The 26226-nt window shown below is 40.4% G+C and overlaps 1 protein-coding gene and 1 non-coding gene across 2 annotated transcripts; both read left to right on the top strand.

Annotated features, from left to right (window-relative positions):
• The first annotated feature begins 3719 nt into the window (after positions 1-3719).
• Positions 3720-3826, top strand: LOC131217849 (small nucleolar RNA R71). The gene has a single exon (XR_009157437.1). It is a non-coding gene; the product is annotated as a small nucleolar RNA R71 (small nucleolar RNA).
• Positions 3827-11569: 7743 nt separating this feature from the next.
• Positions 11570-12079, top strand: LOC131217545 (uncharacterized). The gene has a single exon (XM_058212481.1). The coding sequence runs from the start codon at positions 11570-11572 to the stop codon at positions 12077-12079; it is 510 nt and encodes a 169-aa protein (XP_058068464.1).
• Positions 12080-26226: the final 14147 nt, after the last annotated feature.

Here is a 26226-nt window from a genome sequence, read left to right as displayed (position 1 = left end):
AGTGTCCCTAAACATAGTGGGCCAGTAAAAGCCACACTGCAGAATCTTGACAGTGGTCTTTTTAGCAGAAAAGTGACCACCACAGGCCTGTGAGTGACAGAAGGAGATGACACTCTGATGCTCATCATCTGACAAACATCTCCTTAAGATTTGGTCTCCAATATTTAAACAAATATTAATCATCCCAGAAAAATTTGTGCACCTCGATGAAAAATTTCTTCTTATCTTGCGCAGTCCAATGTGTCGGTGTGAAACCTGTGGCAAGATAATTAGCAATATCAGCGAACCAAGGTGAATGGGAGACTTTGAACAATTGTTTGTCAGGGAAGATGTCATTAATGTGTCATCTCAAGGGAATATGAGGGATTAAGGCGGGAAAGATGGTCAGCCACTACGTTCTCTACTCCCTTTTTATCTTTAATTTCTAAATTAAATTCTTAGAGTAAGAGGATCCATCTTATCAGGCGGGGTTTAACATCATTCTTAGCAAGAAGGTACTTGAGTGATGCATGATCTGTATAAATAACAATCTTGGATCCTATCAAATAGGACCTAAATTTATCCAAAGTGAACACTACGACTAAGAGTTCCTTTTCCGTAGTCAAGTAGTTCACTTGGGCGGGATTTAGAGTCTTACTTACATAATGAATAATGTAGGGCTTCTTTTCTTTTCTATGGCCTAGAACCGCCCCAAGTACATAATCAGATGTGTCATACATAAGTTCAAAAGGAAGACTTTGGTCGGGTGGCTGTATGATAGGTGCAGTAGTTAATATGCCCTTAAGCTTGGTGAAAGCTTTCTAGCATGGCTCAATCCACTCGTATGGTGCATCCTTTTGAAGTAGATTACATAGAGGACGAGAGATGAGACTAAAGTCCTTTATGAATCATCTGTAAAACCTAACGTATCCTAAAAAGTATCATACGTCTCATATGTTCTTGGGTGGAGGTAGGTTAGATGTAAGATCGATTTTTACCTTATCAACCTCGATTCCTTTGGACGAGATGATACGTCCAAGGACAATTCCCTTGCGAACCATGAAATGACACTTTTCTCAATTAAGTACCAAGTTCTTTTCTTCACATCTTTTCAGCACACATTTAAGACTCTCTAAGCACTTGCTGAAAGATGGACCGAAGATAGAGAAATCGTCCATGAAGACCTCTAAATATTGCCCCACCATGTCAGAAAAGATACTCATCATACATCGTTGAAAGGTGGTGAGGGCATTACATAGTCTGAAGGCATCCTTCGGTAAGCAAAGGTGCTGAAATGACATGTATATGTAGTCTTTTCCTGGTCTTCAGGAGCTATCTCTATCTTATTGTATCTTGAATATCCATCAAGGAAACAATAATAGGAATTACCAGCTAGCCTTTCCAAGATTTGATCAATGAAGGGCAAAGGAAAGCGGTCATTCCTCGTGATGGTATTCAACTTCCTATAGTCAATGCACATTCTCCAACTAGTAGTAACTCTAGTTGGCATGAGTTCATTATTGGCATTGGCTATGATAGTGATTCCGAACTTCTTAGGAACCACCTGAGTTGGACTCACCCATTGACCATCAGATATAGGGTAAATGATACCCACATCCAATAGTTTTAGCACCACGGCCTTAACCACTTCTTTCATGTTTGGATTTAGTCTACGTTTTGATTTTTGATAGGTCTTCGCATTATCCTCAAGATAAATGTGGTGAGTACAAATCGAAGGGTCGATTCCCTTGAGGTCTGCAATCGTCCATCCAAAGGCTCCCTTGTGCTCAATGAGAGTAGATATGAGCATACTCTCTTATTCTTTCCCCAGGTGGGCAAAAATCACCACTGGGTATGTCTCATCTTGACCTAAATAGATATATTTCAAATTAGATGGCAAAGGTTTTAGGTCAAGCTTCGGTGCCTTGAGTTTAAACAACAAAGGCAATTCTTCGGTTTGGGGCAATTCTTCAAATTGTGGCCTCCACCGGTTAACTTCAAGTACCGACGTAGTATCAAAAATGACAACCAACTCCCTAATCATGTCATCATCAAAATCATGGGAGTGGGCTAAACATGTCTTTAGAGGGTCAAAGGATAAGGTCAGAGGCGTTCTATCTTCCACGAAAGAGTCAATCATGTTAATGTCGTGGAAATCATCACCATCCCCTAACCGCCTCCCTGTATTGAAAAATATATTTAACTCCAAAGTCATATTTTCAAAAGACATACTCATGACATCATTCCTGCAATTGATAATTGCATTTGAAGTGGCAAGGAATGGGCGACAAGAATGACAGGAATCTGAGTGCTCATGTTGCTGATGGGTTCAGTATCCAGGATGATAAAATCCATAAGATATTAGAATCTGTCAACCTGGACTAACACATTCTCAATTATCTCTCTTAGTATACAAACAGAGAGATCACCAAGTTGTAGTGTGGTTAGGGTGAGATTTAATTCACCCAAACCTAACTGTTTGTATACCGAGTAGGGAATCAGATTGACGCTCGCTCCTAAGTCAAGAAGTACGTGCTTAATTCGATAGTCCTTAATTACACATGATATGGTTGGGCTACCAGGATCTTTGAATTTCTGTGGCACATCTTGGTTTAGGATGACACTCACTTTCTCAGTCAGGAAGATTTTCTTTTGAATATTTTGCCATCTTTTGGTTGTACATACGTCTTTCAGGAATTTGGCATATGAAGGTATTTGTTTCACGGCATCAAGTAAAAGAATATTGACCTTCACTTGTTTTAACATCTCTAGAATGTCCTGAGAGTTAGAGAGAGGTTTTGGTGCAACCAACTATTGAGGAAATGGAGCAACCAGCTTCCCTTGAGGTTCTGGTTCTAATTCTTATGGAGTATGGCTAGATCCATCATTTTTATCCACTTCTGGGTCCTTAGGCTTTTTCAGCCCTAACTAAAATGGTTTTGTCAATGATCTTCCCACTCCTAAGAGTGGTGATAGATTTAACTTGCTCCATCTAATTTAAAGAGCTTGGGTCGTTAACTTCATATTGTAGTTTTGAATTAGGAAGAGGTTGAGCTAGGAGGCTCCCCTTATTCCCAATCGTATTTTCAGCCTTAAGTCCTTGTATCGCTTTTGTAAGGTCTTGAAAGGCTTGTAGCATACCCTAATTGAAGAGCTCTTATTTTTTACAGTATTTTAGAACCAAGTCCTCTTGTGGTTTCTCTTATTGTGGAATTTGATTATATAAACCTTGAGGGGTAGCAGTTTGTCCATTCCTCCAACTGAGGATTAGATGATTTCTCTAACTAGGATTGTATGTATCGGAGGTAGGTCCATTGAAAGGTCTTTGGTAATTGTTCACGACATTGGATTCCTCATTTGGAAACCCTTGAAATGTAGGTATTGTTGGACAATTTTCAATTGTGTGAATGTTGCCATCACAAATATCGTAAACAGTATCATTAACCTTATCCTTCTTTAATTTCATGGCCTCGAATTTCCTTATGAGATTAGTCACTTTAGAATTGATATCATCATCCTCTTTCAGGAGATACATTCTACCCCTCTTTAGATTGAGTCGGCTTAGACATGGTGCTTGATTTTAGGTATGTGTCCCATGATTGTCATCAAGTCTATCCAAGTAGTCCCACACATCATCGACATTTTTATTCATGAATTCTCCATTGCACATCGTCTCAACCAATTGGCGCATGGAAAATGTCAGTCCATTGTAGAAAAAGTGTGTAATGTGCTACGTTTCAAAACCATGTTGTGGGCATGGACTGACAAAATCCTCGAACTTTTCCCAATATTGGAAGAATGTTTCATCCTCCTTTTGGGTGAAGTTCATGATTGATTTTCTAAGGGTGTTCGTTTTATGATGTGGAAAAAATTTCTTTATAAACTCCCTTTGCATATCATTCCATGTGCCAATAGATCTAGGACATAGTGAATGCAACCACGTCTTACCTTTCTCTTTTAAAGAAAAGGAAAAGAGTTTTAGCCTGACTCTATCTTCAGATACATTTGGAAAATATAAAGTGGCTATGATCTCATCCAACTCTTTCGGGTGTAGATATGGGTTTTTTGACCTAAGCCCATGAAATTTAGGAAGGAGTTGGATCACCCCTGTCTTGCTGAACCTAAACCTAAATCTACAAAGGAAGAAAAGAAATAGAAATCTAGATATAAAGAGAGAGTTGGAAAGAAGTTACCAAATTCGAAGTTCCTAAGTTAAAAACCTACAAAACAAAACAAAACAAGTTAGTTTCTAAAAAGAGAAAGTCTAAGAAAGTTCCTAAAATAGAAACTTAACTTCTAAAAACTGAAAATAGAAAGTTTCTAAAAACTAAATTAGGAAAATTCTAAAAACCCAAATTTAAAAAGTAAGTTAGTTTCTAAAAACCAAGAAATAGAAAGGTTCTAAAGACTAGAAAATAAGACCTAATCCTAAAATTAAAAAGGAAGAAAAATAAGAAAGAATTATCAATTTAGAAAGCCTATATCTGGGTCCTACAAAATAGGAAAATTAGGTTAGTTTCTAAAAATTAAATAGAAAAATCTAAATTTAAAAAAAAACCTAATCTTAACCTAATTATAAAACTAGTTAATCTCAGAGGAACGTAACCATCAGTCCTTGACAATGGCGCCAAAAACTTGTTCGCCACCCCAAGTATAGGGTTGCGATGTAATAATAATCTCAGTAAGGCCGAGGTCGAATCCACAGGGGCTGAACCTCGTATATAATCTAAAAGTAACTTGAACTAGAACTAGATAAAGATGTAATCTAAATCAAGAAATTTTACGAGAAATAATGGTGAAATATTAGACTAAAATTTGTAAAATTCAAAGGTGGGAAACTAGGGTACCAAGGATCCACTTGTAGAAATCAGGGAGATCTATGCTTGATATAACCTTAAAAATCAAATTTGAACTTCCTTTAATCTAGTTTTGAAGAGACGAGAGGTATGAGAATTATACTTGATTCCATCACAAGGCCATGCCCATAAGACAAAGCAAACAACAGAATTTAACCAATCCACGGCCAATCTGAGAGGGTTATGGATGTTAGGAAGGATTCCATCATCCAACCATGCCCATGAGACGATGGTGAACAACAGGGCTTCCCAACTTCATAAACACAATAATGAAAAGAATATGCTCAAAGCTATCGCAGATCCATTGTAATTTAAGTCACAACAAACCATTAAAAACTGAAGGCATTCCTTATAATCAAACTAGAATCAAAATCAGTTCAACTTAAACCTGAATCAAAAGGCATAAAGATAAGTCTCCCATCATACTACAAGCTTCACCTCTTAGCCCTAGCTAAGAGGCTTAGCCTATCATAGACATGATGAGGCTATTGGCTCTTAACAACATTAAAAGAAAGAAAAGTAAAGAAGAAAAGGAGAAACTTTAGGCTGCCATGCTTCACAATCTCTATGCTGCTCCTCTCTCTCTCCTCTTTACGTTCCACGGTCTAAGGATGTTGCTGCTTCCACATTTTCTTCTCTTTTTATAGCCTATATTAGTAGGTGGAAGTCGGTTGGTGGCTGGAGAGGACGTACGTAGCTCTTACGCACCATGTGTAGCAGAAAACCGTGGAGATGCTCGCATTTGGAGTGGCTTTTGGGGTAGGATTCATCCACTTCGCTCATTTTTCCTCCATAGGAAGGGTCAAGACCCCCTTCTCCACCTTTTAAGTGGTTCAGATCATCGATCTGATCATCATTTGGGCCGTACAACGCCCCGCAACGTCCGAGAAAACTGGATGTGCATAAGGTGCGAACCTACCTACGTTGTGATGCTCGGTGGGCCCTACAATGATGTTTTCAGAGAAATCCACCCCATTTATTAGATTCCTGGGAAAATTGTAGTTGGAAAGGAGTGGTTTTGGTCGAGTCTTGATGCGATCCACTATATCAAATCAACTCGCCGTCCATCCTGCGTTTTCTAGTGATCCACGTGTATACGTGCGCAAGGGACCAAAAGGCCACCATGGCTAGGGTCTTGCCCCCCCTCTGGAACATATGGACGATCTGAATCATCTACTTAGATGATGGGTGGGCCCCACTACATAAAACTGGTGGAGGGCGGCAAGTTTACTGGACGTCTCGCGCATGCGAAGAGAGTTTGAGTCGGTCTTTGCATGTTTGACTGGATTGGATGGTCTAGTGCGATGTGGGACCTCATGTACATGGTGTACACGCACCGTAAGGTGAGGTCCACTGTGATGCATATATGAAATTCGCTCTGTCCATCCATTTTGTCACCCCATTTAAGGGGTTGAGACCAAAATTGAAGTATATCCAGATATCAGGTGGGCCCCAAATCGATGTTTTATAGCTGATCTGTCCGTTCGGCCACTTTCATAAGGATCCAATGACTGAAATTTGACATGTATGGTTAATTTATGGTCCTTAATCCTGATATAAAGTTTCGAGATGAACGGATGGTAGGAACTCTGTGATCTTGTATTCTGGACGATTTTCAGCCTCTTTTGCGTGGATTGCCTGATTTTCTCGGATCTTTGGCGTGTAAATTATTCGATCTCAGTCCCCTGGGGTCCGTCCCTTACCTTGGTAATTTCTTAGCATTAAATTCATGCTTTTGGTACTCTTTTTCAGTCCGGGCTCCTAAATTCACCTTGTATCACAAATATGATTAAAATAGGGCGTTAAACATTCTTATGCACGCAAATTCAGGTAATAAATGGGGTCTAATATGCAATATTTAACCCTTAACATATGGTAGTTCACATTAATTCTGTGAATAGATTTGGTTTGTTCCAAATGTTTGCCAGAATCTGAATCAGAATCATCCTCCACCCAGGTGCCAACCCGAATCAAGTTCTGAAGCTTGTGGTTGGGGATACTATTGTTCCAATCCATGTTCAGCTTGAAGAAAAGCCCTCTTGTTGAGAGGGTGGCTAGAAAATTCATGACCTTCAGATAGAATCAACAAAAGATTGGGTTACCAGAAGATTTGGGCATCAGAATGCTACCAGGTTGGAAGGCCTACTATCTCTTTTGTCTAAATGTGGGAGAGACCAGTGGGGTCAATCCCCAATAGGCGAGCAGCAATGGAGATCCCAATTTTAGGAGGGAAGGAAACGAGACAGATAATATCTGGGAGATTTCAGAGGGCCATGGAGTTGTCAGGTGGTTACCAGATGGACTTATTTCAGATCAGCCTTCTCAACAGCCTAGTGCAACAAACACTATTTCCACTTCTAAGAGTCCAAACCCAGGAGAGGACATAGCTGGTTGGTTAGCTAGCATGGAAGTTAGTCAGTTGAATACTAGCCTAGGGACAGTACGGCTGGACTTGGTTCCGGCCATTGAAGGGCCCTCCTCTTCACTCACCATCTTTGTGAATCCAGGTGTGACCATAGAGGGCAGAGTAGTCTTCATGGCTGACAGGCAACTGATTGCTACCTCGGGATCAGAGTGTAGACAAGGTATCAGTGTTGTCTCTAAGACCAACAACTCCTTCAGAGCGTCATTCCAAATTCAGGATACGAATCTCCTAACCTGGCTCCCAGAGGATCCCATCAGGGTGGCTGTCTCTTCGCCTTATCCTCCCCACTATCCCTTGTTGATAGCATCTGGAACAGGAAAGGTCAAGGGAGATCCAGATCAGTAAGATCATCACCCCTTCTCCCTGCTCCCATTAGTCCAAAAGTCACAAGAGGTAATACCAATAGAAGGATGGAGTTGGAGGTGGAACTCTCTCTCCATACTTTCCCTAGACATCTGAAACCGACAGGGAGGCAGTTTCTCATCAGTATGCTAATCTGACCAGCCATGAAGGAAATGATTACCAACAACTCCTAGCTGCTTCGGTAGGAATATTAGAAGTTCAACCCTCCATGACTCCAATTGAGTTAGGACTGGTAAGCAGATCTCAAGTCCCTGCAACCAGGGTGTTGAGGAACTGAGGAGCCAATCCATCTCAGGTCTTCCTACACCTCCCTCTGAGCTAGTAGTCCATGAGATTAAGAGGTAGAAGACCAAAAGAAAGGCTCCAGTTATGATAATAGAGGATTTTGATTGGTATAATAGATTGAGAAGGTTGAAAAGAAGGGCCATGAACTCTGGTTGTGTCATAGATGGATAAGGTCCTTCTATGGAATGCCCGAGGGGTAGGCAATGTGCCGACATTAAGGACGATTGATAGGCTTATAAGGAAACATAACGCTTTGATTGTGGCGATCCTCAAGCCGATGGCAAGAGAAAATCGTAGAGTGGGGATCGGGATAAAACTTGGTTTCCATTCCTCCTTGTCCAATGTATCTGAGGGAGGGAAAATATAGGTGTTCTTTAGGAACCATCTAAATGTCTCTGTTCTATCTTCTTCTAACCAAATGATCTCCTTGATTATTTTCCATCAGGTTAATACTCCTCCAGTCCTCATTTCCTTTATCTATGCTAGCTATGGGAGAATTGCTAGAAGGAGGCTTTGGAATGAGATGACAGTTATCAATAGTTCCTGGAAGGATCCGTGGGTGGTACGTGGTGATTTTAATGCGGTACTAGTAGAGGCTAAGAGATTGGGCAGAAGAAGGTCCACGAATCCAAGCTCGGTCAAATTTGCGGAAGCGGTGGAAATGTTGGGCTTCAGGATATGGGACTCGTCGGGAACAGGTTCACCTGGAGCAACAACCAGGCGGGTTCAGCTAGGGTGTGGGCTAGGCTTGATAAAGCCTTAATTAATGGAAGTTGGGCCAACCTTTTTTGGTAATTCTGGGTGGAACATCTCCTAAGAGTTAACTCTGATTGCCCCCTATTGCTAGTTTGCTTAGGGGTCTATCACTCTGTTGCATCTCCATTTAGATTTCAAAGAATGTGGACATTCCATCCCACCTTCATGTAGCTTGTAAAGTCAGCTTGAGAGGAGCGGTGTTCGCCCAATCCTATGGTTAATCTTCAGCTGAAAATGAGGAAGGTGAAAAGGGCCCTGAAAAGATGGAATAAAGAAGTTTTTAGGGACATCTTCCAGAAAGTCAAATCAGTTGAGAAGGAAGTTGAGGACCTTAAAAGAAAGATGTAAGAATCGCAGGTCAGAATTCTCGGATTGAACTATCGGCTGCCAGGCAAACCTTAGCTCAAGCAGAACTGATGGAAGAGGTTTTATGGAAGCAGAAAGCCATGAATTCTTGGCTCCAAGACGGGGACAATAATACAAAATTTTTTCATGCCTCGGCCTAAGAGAGGTCCAGGAGAGTAGAAATCCCCTCCATTGTCCTGGAGGGTGGAACTGTCCTAATGGACTAGCGAGACATCCAGGAGGCGACAATCAAATTTTTTCCAGAATGCATTTACTGAGGATAGCCCCTCATTTAATCCTATCCTCCTGTCATCAATTTCGGAGATGATCATGGCCCAACAAAATGAGGAGCGGCTCTCTACTCCTTCGATCCTCGAGGTCTACCAGGCTGTCCTCTCTCTCCCCAAGGATGGAGCTCCAGGTCTAGATGGATTCTTAAGGAGTTTCTTTGCGGCTTGTTGGAATATAATAGGCCAGGATTTGCTGAAGGCTGCAAAATTCTTCTTTGGAGGGGGCAAATTCCCTAAAGCATTCACATCCTCATTAATCTGTCTCATCCTAAAGTTGGCAATGGCTTCTTTTTTGCTACTCATAGGCCGATCAACCTATGAAACTATGTTTACAAGGTTTTCTCCAAAATCCTCTCAGCCTGGCCAAGATAATATCTTTTGAGCAAGGAGCATTCACTAGGGGGAGATCCATTGGTGAAAATGTGGCCATTGCCCAAGAGACTTAGGGACATTAACTAGAAGGTCAGGGGAGGCAATGTAGTCCTTAAGATAGACATGGAGAAGGCCTATGACAGGGTTAGTTGGAATTTCCTAAAGCAGGTTTTGTGCAGATTCATATTTGGTGAGAACTGGATCAATTTAGTGGAGAAGTGTTGGTTCAACAGCTTGTTCTCTGTCTTGGTTAATGGGGAAGCGTCTGACTATTTCAAGTCTTCGAGAGGGCTTCGCTAAGGAGATCCTCTTTCTCCTAGTCTTTTCATCATAGCTACTGAAGTCCTTAATAAAGGCTTCAAGGGTCTTATGGAAAGAGGTCCTAGGCAGCCGTTTCTTCTCAAATAGGGGTGCCCCATCATCTCACACCTTTTATTTGTGGATGACACACTGATTTTTCTCAACGGGGGTCATGTGTCTATCGAAGCCACAATGAATTTTCTTAAGTCCTTTTAAGAGGCCTCTAGGTAGAAAATTAACCTCCAAAAGAGCTCTTTCTTTTGCTCGAATAAAGTGCTAGATAGAAGGGTAAGAAGTATAGAGCGCTGGTTGGGCTTCCCTATAGTGAGGGTTGGCTTTAGATACCCGGGTGTGCCTATTTCTTTAAGCAGGTTAAAGAAGATGGACTTCAAATTTCTAGTAGACAAGATCCAACTTAGGATTAATGGCTGTATTGCAAGGTTCTTATCACAAGCAGGTAGAGTCACCCTACTCAAACACGTCCTGGGGAGCATCCTAATTCGTGTCCTGGATGCCTCTAAAGTTCCAGTTTCAGTTCTGGCAGATCTGGAAAGAAAGTTCTCCAATTTTCTTTTGGGGTTGTGCTGATAGCAAAAGTAAGTATCACTGGCTTAGCTGGAAGAAAATTTGTAAGCCTTTTGAGGAAGGGGGTCTAGGCATCATGGCCCTGAGAGAAGTGATGATAGTCCTTAAGCTGAAGTTAGCTTGGGCAGCGAAGTACGGGCCAAGAGATAGTCAATGGGCAGCCTTGATGAAGGCCAAGCATCCTAATGATTTTCTGATTGCTGGTGGGAATGGGATGCACACGGTTGCCCTCCCTTTATGGAAATCTGTTAGGGAGCTTTTTCCACTGTTGGAAGCTAATACTCAGTGGCTAGTTGGGAGTGGGGACAGAAGCATATGGGCAGATAACTGGTCGGGCTTGGGGCCATTAAACATGCTGGCAGAAACGCCAATTCCTGCAACTATTTCTGGGCTCAAAGTGAAGGACCTACTGAACAAGGATGGACCACTTTCACCTTCCTTTGTTTTCAACTTTCTGCCTCAACTTGTGCTGGACTTTGCTTTTAATGGTGGGTTTGCTACGTCAGATGAGGAAGACCGGTGTTTCTACCCCCTAGATCCTTTAGGGAACTTCTCAGTGAAATTGACATGGTGCCTTTGTAGGTCCTCAGCCCAGAGAAAGAGCTAGGCTAAAGGGGTGCGACAAAGGAATCTTCCTCCAAAAATTGTGACGTTTATTTGGAGATTAGTGCAGGGGGCTGTTGTAGTTGATGAGAGAGTCCAATCCAAAGGTATTCTCTTAGCATCTAGGTGTGTTTGCTACGACACGGATGTAACTTACAGCCCTTAAGTGGAATCCCTCCTCACATCTTCCTCCGTGAAGCTCTAATGTCAAAGGTTTGGACCTTCTTTGGAACTAAGTTTGATATTCCCTATAATAGCCTTGTCTGTGGAAAATAGATTGCATAGTGGTGGATGGTTGTTTACAGTGGTAGCGACTTATCAAGGTGGCCCCTAGCCTCATCCTTTGGGAGATCTGGAGGTTTAAAAACTCTATGAAGATGGACGGTAGAGTTGGTTTAAGAACTATAACTATGGCCCATGTCTTATGGTGGCTTAACATCTTATTTCCAGACGTGCGTAGGCCTCAGTCCGAGGCCCGTTTTGAGTTGGTAAGGTGGAAGCTGCCGAGGTTGGGATGGGCCAAGCTAAATCTTGAGGGATCGACCTGCGGGAACCTGGGGGTGTTAGGTGGAGGAGGGTTATGTAGAAACTTGGAGGGGAACATTCTTTTTGTGTTTGCTATGGGTTTTGGAGAAGGGTCGAGCAATAGAGCAGAATTGCGGGCTGTATGGTTCGGCCCATCCCTTTGTCTGGCCCAGGGCCTTTCAAGGATTGAGGTGGAATCTGATTCAAAGGTTGTCACTAACCTCATTGGAAGTCATTCCCAGCATAATTGGTCCAGGAGGCACTGGCTTAAGAGAATTGAGGACCACATGACCCGAGGCTCCTTCTCCCTACGTCGTATCCCGAGGGAAGAAAACATTCCCGCAGACTCCTTGGCCCATCTGGGCAGTGCCTCCCAAATGTACTCCTTCTATTAGTCTCTGAATGATCTTCCAGTACATGTTAGAGGGCTGGTAGTGCTGGATAGAACTGGGCTAAGTTCAGTTAAGAAGATAGTTTAACTTGCTTTTGGGGATCCTTTTGTAGAGGTTTATCATACGATAGGTGCCCCTCCTTTCTTTTTCTGGGTGGGGTGCCTGAATGTCTTTCATGGTTGTGTATAGTTTTTTGCGAATATGATATATAATACCATAGTTCTAAAAAAAATGTGGAGGTGATGTTCTGTCTGTGTCTATGGTCAGACACTTGAATGGCAATCTTAGAGATGAGTGGATCCTTGACACATGAGCATCATATCCTATCACTCCTCATCAGAGTTGGTTCGCCAGTTACAAGGAATGCAATGGTGGACAGATATTTATGGGCAATGACAATGCTTGTAATGTTGTGGATATTGGTACGGTGAGTATCAAGATGTTTGATGGGATGGAGTGTACCTGGACTGATGTCAGGCACGTTCCTGATATGAAGAAAAGTCTGATTTCTCTTGGTGCACACGAGGCTGTAGGGTGTAAGTTCACTGGTATTGATGGTGTCCTTAAAGTTTCAAAAGGGACACTCGTGGTTATGAGAGCGTAAAGGTACGAAAACCTTTATAGGTTGATTGGGAGCACTTCAGCATGTGGAGCGATAGTGGCTTTTGTAGATTCTATGTCTGTACGTATGTGGCATGCTCGTCTGGGCCACATGAGAGAGCGGGGCATGAAAGTACTATTTGATCGTTGTTTGATTCCAGCTTTAATGAATTTTGATTTAGATATATGCGAGCATTGTATATATGGTAAACAATCTATATTATCATTGAAATATGAAAAACATGATTGTAAGGGAGTGCTTGATTATGTGTACTCTGACATATGGGGGCCATCGCCAAAGGTTTCCATTGAGGGGTTGTCATAGTTTGTTTTATTCATTGACAACTACTCCAGAAAAGTTTGGGTTTACTTCATGAAACGTAAATCTGAAGTTTTCACCATATTCAAACAATGGAAGACAATGGTGGAAAAAAAGACATGGTGAAAAACAAAGGTTTTAAGGACCGACAATGTTGGAGAATTCACTTCCATTGAGTTTAATGAATATTACAAAGATAAAGGGATCATTAGGCATAACACAGTGCACCAAACTCCCGAATAAAACGTTGTGGTTGAGCGGATGAATCAGATTCTCTTGTAGAGGGCATGATGCATGTTAAGTAATACTGCATCGGGCAAGGAATTATAGACTGAAGCCGTTAACACGGCTTGCTACTTGGTGAACTGATCCCCATCTATGACAATTAAATGTAAAATCCTAGAGGAAGTATGGAGTGGTCATAAGCTGGACTACTTAGATTTACGCATATTTGATTGTGAGGCTTACTCTTATGTACCGTCAGTTGAGAGAGATAAGGTAGACCATAGAGCTAAAAAGTACATCTTTATTGGTTATGGTATTAGTGTGAAAGGTTACGGATTATTCAACAAGGTCACACGTAAAGTCGTCACTAGTCATGACGTCAGGTTCTATAAAAGCTCATTATTCCACAATAATGATTAGGAGGAGCAAAATGAAACATAAAGGTTGATTGTAGACATCTAGATTGACACAAATGATATTCAGGCATAAATAGATACACAAAACAGAGGTACGAGAGCAGGTGGAGCAGCCACCTGTGAAAAGGAACCCACTGTGTGATTGCAGGTTACCGGCAAGATACAGGGATGACTCTAATATCGCATATGCCCTCATTACAGATGAGGGGGACTTGTCAACTATTCAAGAGGCTCTTGATGAACCTAATGTAGAAAATGAAAGACAACTATAGATGATGAGATAGACTCATTACACAAAAACCACACATGGGAGCTGAGGAAGCTTTCAGTAGGCCGAAAAACAATTGAATGCAAGTGATTATTCAAAAGGAAACATGATAGATACAAAGGGAGGCTAGTAGCGAAGGGGTATGCTCAGAGATAAGGAATCGACTTTATAGAGATATTCGTGTCAGTGGTTAAGCAAGTATCCATTAGATTCATGTTGGCACTGGTTGCCCAATATGATCTCAAGCTGGAATAGATAGATGTCAAGACTACATTCCTGCATGAGGAGTTAGAAGAGCAGATCTTCATGAAGCAACCAGAGGTCTACAAAGTTAAAGGGGCAGAGAGAAAATTTTACAATTTAATGAGGTCATCATACAGCTTGAAACAGTTGCCTAGGCAGTGGTACAAAAAATTTAATTCTTTCATGTTGAGTCAGAAATTTACTCAAAGTGAATACAATCAATCTATCGATTACAAGACACTGAGTGATGGCAAATTCATCATTCTAGTATTTTATGTTGATGATATGTTGATCGCTTATCATGATACGTCTGAAATCAACGTATTGAAGACTCAGTTATCAGGGACATTCGAAATGAAAGATCTGGAGGCTACAAAGAGGGTTCTCGGCATAGATATTCATAGAGATAGGAAAAGGAGTGACCTTTGGTTATAATAGGAAAAATACCTTAAAAAGGTGCTGATAAAGTAGGGGATGGAAGAGGCAAAGCCAGTGAGCATTCCCCACGCGGCTCATTTCAAGCTTTCCTCAAAACAATGTCCCAAATCAAATGAGGAAAAGTAGGTTATGTCTCATATGCCTTATTTGAATGTGGTTGGCTGTTTAATGTATGTCATGGTCTGTATAATAACAGATATTTCACAGGCAGTCGGTGTTGTAAGCAGATACATGTCAAACCCATGCAAACAACATCGGGAAGTGATGAAATGACTACTTCAATACATTCAAGGTACAAAAGACAACGTCTTAACTTTTGGAAAGACATGGACAAAGTTGGTAGGTTATGTGGATTCAGACTACGTAGGCAGTGTGGACTCTAGGAAGTCAACTTCTTGTTAGTCATTTGTGCTAGCGGGTGGAGCAATTAGTTGGATATTAAAGCTTCAGTCCGTGGTGGCTCTTTCCACGACCGAAGTAGAGTACATGGCAACGACAAAAGCGTTTAAGGAAGGTGTTTGGTTAAGAGGCTTGATAAATCAGTTAGAGCTTTAACAGAAAGTTGTACTAGTTAATTGTGACAGTGAAAGCGCCATAAATTAGGCTAAAAATTCTGTTTATCTCTCTCATACTAAACACATTAATGTTCATCACCACTTTATCCAACAAGTGCTTGAAGAAGGAGGTGTAACTCTCGATAAGATTCATGCCAGTGTGAATCCAGCAGTAGACGTGCTCACCAAGGTTGTTCCTACAGAGAAGTTTAAGTTTTGTACAACTTCTTTTTAAGTTTGACGATGGTGTAAACGAAGGATGAAGTGTGCACAAGAAGCATTGATTAAATTTATGATGCGATGTAGAGATAAGAGAAGAGGGCAAGAAGCTACACATTTAAAGATTAAAGTCATGGTGGAGATTGTTGTTAACAAATGTCTTAAATATGAGGAAATTTGACTAGCCCAAGAAAGTTCGGGTGAAAGTCTAGCAAAAATGTATTTTGGAACTTCCAATAAATTCAACTAGTCGGAGGACAGGTTTGACTAGTCAGAGGTTACGCAGATTGTACGCGGACTGTGTAAATTTGAGGCGGTTTCCGGACTATTCTAAGTTGGTGCGAAAGCTAAGATTTTCCAACTATAAATAGGAGTCCCTAGGGCCATTCTAAGATATTTTAAGGCTTCTTAAAATACTCGAAGGGTTTCTAAAAGGGGTTCTAAGGTTTCAAAGGGTGTAGCAAGGGTGAGATTCGAGGTCGTTCGAATCGAGTAAGTCCTTTCTCTTTGTAATTTCTGCTTTCTTAGTAAAGATCTGTTGCTTTGTGCCATGGTTTTTTCTGAAAGGATTTTCCACGTTAAATCTTTGTGTTCTATTGTGTTTGCTTGGTGCTATTGGATTGCTATCCTAGATCCATTTCTGTGTGATTCCATAGAACAATTCCCAAAAATTTCAGCATTAATTATCGTTTTCTTTTCTATAACTTTCTCCTCTTCTTTTTTAGCAATGCAAATAGATATTTAGAATAGCCTTGCATTTCTCTCTTCTCGTTGATTTAAAGGCTATTCTTGAGAAGAAGATAGTGGTCCTTTTCCTTTAAGTTAGATAGTCTTCGTTGACCACTTAAACGTTCTCATTGAAGTAATCAGCGCTGAGACACAATAAACATTAAGAAATTTGACCATACTGACCTTAAAGTTTGGTCAAATTACCTTGGGAGCTACGACGTTCCAGATATCTCAAGAGTGGCCTTCTGATAACTTTTTAATATTGTTTTAGACGAAAATGCCCCTGTCCTTAGTTCAGAAGTCATATGGTCTAGGAGTGAATAAGAAGTTACCTTATGTTTTAATGCTCGAGAAAGTGAAGGATTAGCTACTCCCCTTGCTTGGTGTTCGGTGGTCTGTGGGTGTTGAGGGTTAAATATTTCATATTATCCCCCATTTATCTCCTGGTTTTACAAACATAATATGGCTTAATGGTATATATTACATGTGTTCATGTTGCAAGTTGAATTTAAGAGCTTGGATTGAAAAGAATGCTAAAAGCATAGATTTAATGCTCAAAAGTTGCCAAAGCAAAGAATAGATCTTGGTGACCAAGATTGAAGATTTCAAGATCCTAAGATCCAAGAAAACAAGTGGAGAAGGAAGTCAAAAGAACAAGCGCAGAAAGCACAATGACTACGCCATCGAGAGTCGTTCGATGGTATCGAATTTATGAGGAAAAATTGAGTTGGTTGCTGGACATATTGGGTGCTTTTCTTAATCAATTGAGGACATGTTCGATGACTCGAAGGAAGGTGCTTGATGACATCGAATTTATTAAAGAAATTGAAGCAACTAGCTGGACTGTTTTGATGGAACGAAGCCCAGCTCGATGGATCGAAGCTTCGCTCAATGACATCGAAGGACAGTTCGATGACACTGAGATTTACGCAGTGTGAAAGAAGAAAAGGTACAACTTTCGGATTTAAACCCCTTTGATGACATCGAACCGATTACGCAGTGTTTACGCAGACTGCGTAAACTTGATCCGATTTTGTGATTTTGTGGAACTTAGCTTATAAATAAGGGTTCCCTAAGTTTTTCTAAGATATATAGGGTTACAAGGAGTAGAGCCAAAGCATGGAGAAGCCTCCCAAGAGTTTTTCTTCTTTTCTTATTTATTTTTAATACTTTCTTCTAGGGTTTTAGATCCAATCATGTCTATGGATGGCTAAATCTCTTAGCTAGGGCTAAGGGGAAGATTGTAGCATGATGGGATGTTTCTCTTACTTTAATTCATGTTTATGTTGAACCTTCTTTGTTCTAATTTAATTTTAAAGGAATACTTTTAGTTTTTAATGGTTTATTGTGACTTAAATTATAGTAGATCTGCAATAGCTTTAAGTATCTTCTTTTCCTTGTTTTGAGATTATGGGATTGGCAAATCCTGTTGTTGGTCATCATCTCATGGGCATGGTTTAGTGATGAAATCCCTTCCAACTTTCACAATTCTCCATCCTTTGAGAATTAGGTCAATGAAAGTTCAATTTGATCTTAATTGTTATATCTTCCAATTAGATAGGATATGACTCCACTTCTATTGTGTGACTTGAATCAAGTAAGAGGGATCCCTGATCTCTATAAGTGAATCCTTAGAAACCCTAGTTCCCACCTTTAAATTCACAAGTTTCAATTATATTATTCACAATTTCTGTCTAAAATATTTCAGTTATAGATTTAGATCTTCTTCTAGTTCTACTTCTAGTTACTTTTAGAAACGTACAAGATTAGTTCGTATGGATTCGACCTCGGTCTCACTGAGATTATTACTACATCGCGACCCTACACTTAGGGTTGTGAACAAGTTTTTAGCGCCGCTGCTGGGGACTAATGTTCACAACCCCAAGTGTAGGGTCACGATGTAGTAATAATCTCAGTAAGACAAAGGTCGAATCCACAGGGACTTATCTCATGAGTATTTTAAGAGCAATTAGAAGAAGAACTAGAAAAAGATGAAAACATAATCTGGAATATTTGAGAGTAATTGTGATTAAAGTAATTAAAACTAATAAAATTAAAGGTGGTAACCAGGGTGCCAAGGATCCACTTGTAGCAATTGGGAAGCTACCTTGCACAATTCAAGGACACAACTGGAATCGGAGTCCTATCCTATCCAATTGGTACGAAGAGATTTGTCAGATCTCTGAACTTCTCATGGATCTAATCATCAATAGATGAGAGTGGTGAAGATTTGAAAGTGATTCCTTCACCAAACCATGCAAAGGAGACGAAGCAAACAACAGGATTTACCAATCCCACAACCAATCATAAGAGAATTATGAAGGTTAGGAAGGATTCTGTCATCCTACTATGCCCAAGAGATGATTGTGAACAACAGAATTTCTAATTTCACAATCTCAATTCATGAAAAGGAAATATCTCTTGCTATTGCAGATCTATTATAATTTGAGTCACAACAAACCATTAAAAACTATAAATATTCCTTCATAATCAAACTAGAATCCAAGAGAGTTCAACAAAATATGAATCAAAACAAAGAAAACATCCTAATCATGCTACAAGCTTCACCTCTCAGCCCTAGCTAAGAGGTTTAGCCAACCATAGACATGATTGAACTAAGAACTCTTAAATAAAATAAAAAGATCAACTAAAGAGTAAGAAGAAGAACTCCCGGACGGCGGCTCCACCCTTTTTCTCCACTCAAACTCTAGAAGATGCATATGGGTGCCCTAGGGACCCCTATTTATAGTTTTAGGCCTTAGACTTTCACACTGAGTGGACATTTTTGGAAACCGTCTCAAACTTACACAATTCGTGCAAGTTTTGCGTAACCCTCGACTAGTCGTGGGCCGTCCTCAACCAGTCGTGGGATGTCCTCGACTAGTCGAGGACCTTATTCGGCGGGTTGAGCAGGACGAAGAAATAGAAGTTTTACGCGCTAGAGTTCGAGTTAAGACACCTTCGACTGGTCGAGCCTTAACTAGTCGAGTAGAGTCCAGGACTAGTCGAGCCAAAGCTAGGACTGGTCGAGCCGGAGCCTAAACTAGTCGAGGATCACCAAATTTCACTTCAAAACTCTGATTTTCTTCATTCTTGACTTGGTTTTCTTAGATCTTCAGTATGTGTATTCTTTAGTCCTGATTTCATCAGATTTAGTCTTATCTTTGGTGATTCTTGAGTGTTAAATCCATGCTTTTAACATCCTTTTTAATCCAAGCTCTTAAATTCACCTTGCAACATAAACATGATTAAAATAGAATATTAAGCATTATCATGTTCATAAAACCAAGTAATAAATAGGGTCCAATATGAAATATTTGACCCTCAACAACTAACTGTTGCATTTTTTTGAGATTAGCTAGTTTTGGAATTAGGTTAGGATTAGGGTTTTTCCACTTTTTATTTTTAGGTTAGGTTTTTTTTTCCTGAATTATTTTAGAAACTAACTTAGCTTTATATTTCTAGGTTTAAAAACTTTCCTTTTTTGTTTTTAGAAACTAGGTTGCTTTATTATTATTATTTTTAACAATTAACTCATCTTTGCATTTTTATTTTTAGAAACTTTCTAAATTCAAAATTTTTATTTTAGAAACTAACTTGTTTTGTTTTGTTTTGTAGGATCTTAATTTAGGAACTTCTAATTTGGTAACTTCTTTCTAATTCCCTCTCTCTTTCTATTTCTAGATTTTTATTTCCCTTCTATCTTTTAGGTTTAGGTTGGAATCTGAATTGAGGGCTGAGAGTGTTTTATGCCCAAGGGGGTCAGTGACAACACTCAACGTTTTTTTAATGAATGAGGATTGGTTGAGGGGTTATCTATCCATCACAGGATTAGACACCACTCGAAATCCTTAGAGTTAATTGATAATGGTTGGCAATCAACCGGTCAATCAACCAGGAAGACAACTTTAACCTAGGGTTGCGGAGGTCCAGGATGAGAATGAGGTGCATCAAACACCCTCTCCTCGTACTTTACGAGATTATTTACAACTAGCGGGGGTGGCACCCCTTCTTGTATGGTTTTTCCAAGAAACACAGGAAACATGTATATTAAACATGGAGTGATCTAACTCCTTCCAAAGTTCCTTCAACTTGAATCTGAAAGCCCATACCTACACTTGTAAGAGTTTAATGAGGTTATAACCACTTTATACTTTTCTAACATGTCTGAGGACACGGTCAGGCTGAAACTCTTTCCTTTCTCCTTGAAAGAGAAAGCTAAGACGTGGTTGCACCCACTACGTCCGCGATCTATTGGCACATGGAATGACAGATGGAGTTCATAAAAAATTCTTTTCTTACCATAAGACGAACACCATCAAGAGGTTGATTATGAACTTCGCCTAAAAGGAAGATGAAACATTCTTCCAATGTTGGGAGAGGTTCAAGGATCTCATCAGTTCATGCCCACAACACTGGTTTGAAACACGGCGCGTAACAAATTTCTTCCATGATGGATTGACATCTTCTATGCACCAATTCATCGAGACGATGTGCAATGGGGAAATCATGAATAAGAATGTCAATGAGATGTGGGATTACTTTGACAAGCTTGCTGAAACTGCACAATCATGGGACATCACCCCAAAACCTAGCACCACATTTAAGCCCACTCAAGCAAGGGAGAGAGGTGGGATATACTTGTTGAAAGAGGATAATGATATAAATGCTAAAGTGGCTAGTCTCGCAAGGAAGGTCGAGGCCATGGAACTTAAGAAGGATAAGGCTAAGGAAGTTGTTTGTGGTATCAGTGCTTGCAACATACATACAACTGAAAATTACCCAACAATACCTACTTTCAAGAGGCACTGAATGAGCAATCGAATGTAATGAATAACTACCAAAGACCTTTCAATGGACCCATCTCTAACACATACAATCCTAGTTGGAGAAATCTCCAAACTTTAGTTGGAGGAATGGACAAACTGCTACTCCTCGAGGAATCCCTAACCAATTCTTGAATTAAGGGAAACCTTAAGAGGATCTGGTCTGGAAACATATTCAAAACCAAGAGCTTATCACTCAGAGTATATTGCACACCCTTCAAGACCTTTCAAAGGCTATACATGGGCGTGAGATAAAAAATTCAATTGGGGAAAAAGGGATTCTTCTAGCCCAACCTTTCTCCAATCCTAAATCGCAATACGAAATAAGTGATCCAAGCTCTTCAAATCAAATGGAGCAAGCTAAGTCTATCACCACTCTTAGGAGTGGGAAGATAATTGACAAATCTATTCTAGTAAGGACTAAAAAGTCTAAGGACCCAGAAGTAGATGAAATTGATAGACCTAGCAACACTTCACAGGAGTAAGAACCAAAACTCCAAAGCAAGTTGATTGCACCATTCCTCCAATGATTGATTGCACCAAAATCTCTTTTTAACTCTCATGACATTCTAGAGGTGTTGAAACAAGTAAAGGTCAATATTCCTTTACTAGATGCAGTTAAACAAATACCCTCATATGCCAAATTTCTAAAAGATTTGTGTACAACCAAAAGATGGTAAAATATTCAAAAGAAAGTCTTTTAACTGAAAAAGTGAGTGCCATCGTAAAGCAAGATGTGTCATAGAAGTACAAAGATCCCAGTAGCCCAACCATTGCTTGTGTAATTGGGAATTACCGTATTGAACACACACTTCTTGACTAAGGAGCGAGCATAAATCTGATTCCTTACTCGATCTATGAACAGTTAGGCTTGGGTGAATTGAAAGCCACCCGAACCACATTACAACTTGCTGATCGCTCAGTTCGTGTACCAAGAGGGATAATTAAGGATGTGTTGGTTGTTGACAACCCCAAGTGTAGGGTCGTGATGTGGTAATAATCTAGATGAGGCCAAGGTCGAATCCACATGGACTAATCTTATACGTTTCTGAAAGTAACTACATCTAGAACTAGAAGAAGATCTAAATCTATAACTGAAATATTTGAGAGAGAAATTATGAATAATGTAATTGAAACTTGTGAATTTAAAGGTGTGAACTAGGGTTTTCAAGGATCCACTTATAGAGATCAGGGATCCCTCTTACTTGATTCAAGTCTCACAATTGGAAGTGGAGTCATATCCTATCCAATTGGAAGATATAACAATTAAAATCAAATTGAACTTTCATTAACCTAATTCTCAAAGGATGGAGAATTGTGAAAGTTGGAAGGGATTCCATCACCAAACCATGCCCATGGGATGATGGCTAACAATAGGATTTACCAATCCCACAATCTCAAAATAAGGAAAAGAAGATACTCAAAGTTACTGCAGATCTACTATAATTTAAGTCACAATAAACCATTAAAAACTAAAAGTATTCCTTTAAAATTAAATTAGAATAAAAAAAGGTTCAACATAAACATAAATCAAAGCAAGAGAAACATCCCATCACGCTACAAGCTTCACCTCTTAGCCCTAGCTAAGAGATTTAGCCAACCATAGACATGATTGGATCTAAAACCCTAGAAGAAAGCATTAAAAATAAATAAGAAAAGAAGAAAAAACTCTTGGGAGGCTTCTCCACCCTTTGGCTCTGCTCCTTGTAACCCTAGATATCCTAGAAAATTTTAGAAAACCCTTATTTATAAGCCAAGTTCTGTAAAATCATAAAATTGGATCAAATTTATGTAGTCCGCGTAAACACTGTGTAACCGGTTCGATGTCATCGAAGGGGTTTAAATCTGAAAGTTGTGCCTTTTCTTCTTTCGCACTGCGTAAGTCTCTATGTCATCAAACTGTCCTTCGATGTCATCGAACAGGTCTTCAAGTCATCAAAAATGTGTCCAAAACAGTCCAATGAGTTGCTTTAATTTCTTCAATAAATTCAATCTCATTGAGCAGTCTTCGATGTCATCGAGTACCTTTCTTCGAGCCATCAAACATGTCCTCGTTTGATCGAGAAAAGCTAATATGTCTAGCAACCAACTTGATTTTTCCTCATAAATTTGATGTCATCGACCAGTGTTCAATGTCACCGAACGGGTCTTCGATGTCATTGAACGACTCTCGATGGCATAGTCATTGTGCTTTCTGCGCTTGTTCTTTCGACTTCCTTCCTTCTCCACTTGGTTTTCTTAGATCTTGGGGTCTTAAAATCATTAATCTTGGTCTCCACGATCCATTCTTTGCTTTAGCAACTTTTGAGCACTAAATCCATGCTTTTAACATTCTATTCAATTCATGCTCTTAAATTCACCTTGCAAAACAAACACGTGTAAAATAAACCATTAAGCCATATTATGTTTGCAAAACTAGGAGATAAATGGGGGATAATATGAAAATTCAACCCTCAACATTGGGCCCCATCACCATGTATGTGTTTCATCCATACCGCCCATATATTTTTGTAGATCATTTTATGGTATGAGTCCAAAAACGAGGTATATCCCAATCTCAAGTGGACCACATTACAAGAAATAGTGTTGAATGAGCATTGTAGACCATTAAAAAAATTTTGGGGGCCATAAAAGTTCTTGATCAACTTGATCTTTATTTTTTCCTTCATCTGTGTCTGTACAACCTAATCAACAAATTGGATGTCAAATAAATAGTACTGTGGGCCTTGGGAGGATTTTAATGGTGGATATCCAATCACTACTATTTTCCCATGTTGTGGTCCACCTTAGATTTATATCCCTCTCATTTTTGGGATGAAGCCCTAAAATGATCTGTAAAAACAGATGAACGGAATGGATGAAACACATACATCATGGTTGGTCCCATGACTAGTGACAGGGGGAGTAGCCAATCCGTTTTTCCTCGAGAATGCGGAAGCATTTATGAGCTTGGGAAGGGCCGAATGTCGCCTTTATTCACCTTTTACAGACCTTCTTCTTCTTTCATTTTCCTAAAAAAGTGAAGATCCAAGGACCAACTACCGGAGAGGGACGTTGTTTCTCCTTATCATTTCTTTCATCTGAAATCCTCTTCCACTACAAGGTTTGTATTTTATTTTGCTGTAGGCATTTGCTAAGGTAAAGGAAGATTAAAGTCGAGAAGGTGAGGGTTCTGGTTGTCACGTGAAGGGAGCTTACTATAGGGCACACCTTGATCAAACCTCCACCATTGATAGTAGAAATCCATGACTTCATGTTTTCAAACCTCGACCACTAATAGTGACAACCATAACCCAGACGAAGGGTTGTGGTTCACATGTATATTGGATCTTGGTTGTCATGTTATATGAATCATGCTTTTCACATACACATGAGTCGTGGTTATTATGTTACATGGGTCATGGTTAACAGATAATATGGGTTGTGGCTGTCATGCCAGATAGGTCGTGGTCGTCATCCACACAAACTGTCGTCTCCCTTATCACGCAGCCCAATGTTCACTCCCCAAGTATAGGGTTGTGATGTAGTAATAAACTCGGTAAGACCGAGGTCGAATCCACAGGGACTGATACCTGTACGTTATCTGAAACCAAGTAGAACTAGAACTAGACTAAGATGTGATCTAAACCAAATAGAATTTGATGAATAATGGTGAGAGATTAATGTAAAACTTTTAAGGAATTCAAAGGAAAGAAACTAGGGATTCAGAGGATCCACTTGTAGAGATCAGGGAGAAATTATGCCTGCTTCAGAAATCATGGAATTTAACTAGACTTCCTTTGATATAGTTTTCAAGAGGTGAATGGTATATGAATTAGAATGGATTCCATCATCTAACCATGCCCAGGAGACAAAGCAAACAACAGGATTAAACTAATTACCAACCAATCAACAATGTATGAGGATCAGGAAGGGTACTGTCATCCTACCATGCCCATGGAGCAATGATGAACAACAGGGCTTCCTGACTTCATAAACATAAAAAGGGGAAAGAAATATTCAGAGCCATTGCAAACCCATTGTAATTTCAGTCACAACAGACCATTAAAGACTAAGAAAAATATTCTTTATAATAATCACTAAATCAAATTCAGTTTATGAAATTTAAAGGCACAAAGTAGAATCTCCCATCTCACTATAGGCTTCACCTCTTAGCCCTAGCCAAGAGGTTTAGCCACACATGAATGGGCTAAATTCAAATATCAAAAATAGAAGAAGGAGAAAGAAAAGAGCCAAGAAAAACCAGGTCCAGGTCCAGCCCGAGTGACGCTGCCAGCAGCCAACTTCTCTTTTTCCCTTTTCTTTCCACGGCTGCACTCTCCCCACGGCTCAGCAACCCTGCTCCAGCGCTCTCCTTCTTTCACTTTTTCTTCCTTTCTTCCTTTTCTTCCTCATGTTCAAAACCCAAGACCGAGCACACGTTCCGCTCTCCTGGCCTCCACGGCTGCCCACGCTAAGCTTCGATCTTCAATCTTCCTCCTCGAGTTGAATGCCCCTCTCCCTCACTCTCCCTTCCTTTTGTAGTTGTGAGGGCCGGCTGAAGAAAACTTCATGCGTAAGTTTTCTTACGCAGGCGTAATTCTTTACGGTGTTTACGCTGATTGATTTGTGGGGCCTATTATTGAACTTAACGGAGAAATCTACTCCGTTCATTGGAAGCGTGGCGAAATATTGGTCGGGAAAGGACGGTTCTTGACTGATCACAGTGTGGTCCATAGGCTTTTTCACTCCGTCGTCCGACCCGCATTTAGACGGTTGGAAATCGTCTTCTCAATGCCTTCTGGGATTCTGCCACCTAGGCGATGGTTATAGGGCCCTTTGGAGTCCACTGAATGGTCCAGATCGGACTGATCAATGCAGAGGGTGGCCCACAACATTCGACCGCAGGCTCTGTTGCGAGACTCGTGCTGTGATGTTGGTGGGGTCCAAAATCAGTATCAGACGAGAAATCCACCACGTCCATTGCGCTCTCCTCGGAAAACCATTCGGGACAGGCTGATTTGTCTCGAGTTTGATGCGGCCCATGGTACCAGATCTTCTAGTCGTCCGTCTTGCATTTGATCATGAGTTACATGTGTGTGCGCGCATGGGAACAGAAGAAGACATTGGACAGGGTCTTGGCCACCCTATGAAGAAAATAGATGGTTCAGATCGTCCGTTTGGGCGATGGATGTGGCCCACTGTGATTAGCCGGTGAGAGCACGTCCCTCCAGTGACGTGCGAAAGTCTCATTTTGGACATTTTGTGCAAAAAACTGGTGGGGTCCACTATGATGCCTGTCCTAGAAATCCACTCCCTCCATCAGCTCCTGTA

This window comes from Magnolia sinica, chromosome 10 (assembly GCF_029962835.1).
Source record: "Magnolia sinica isolate HGM2019 chromosome 10, MsV1, whole genome shotgun sequence".
Taxonomy (NCBI): Eukaryota; Viridiplantae; Streptophyta; class Magnoliopsida; order Magnoliales; family Magnoliaceae; genus Magnolia; species Magnolia sinica.
This window is presented reverse-complemented; position numbering and strand designations above follow the sequence as displayed.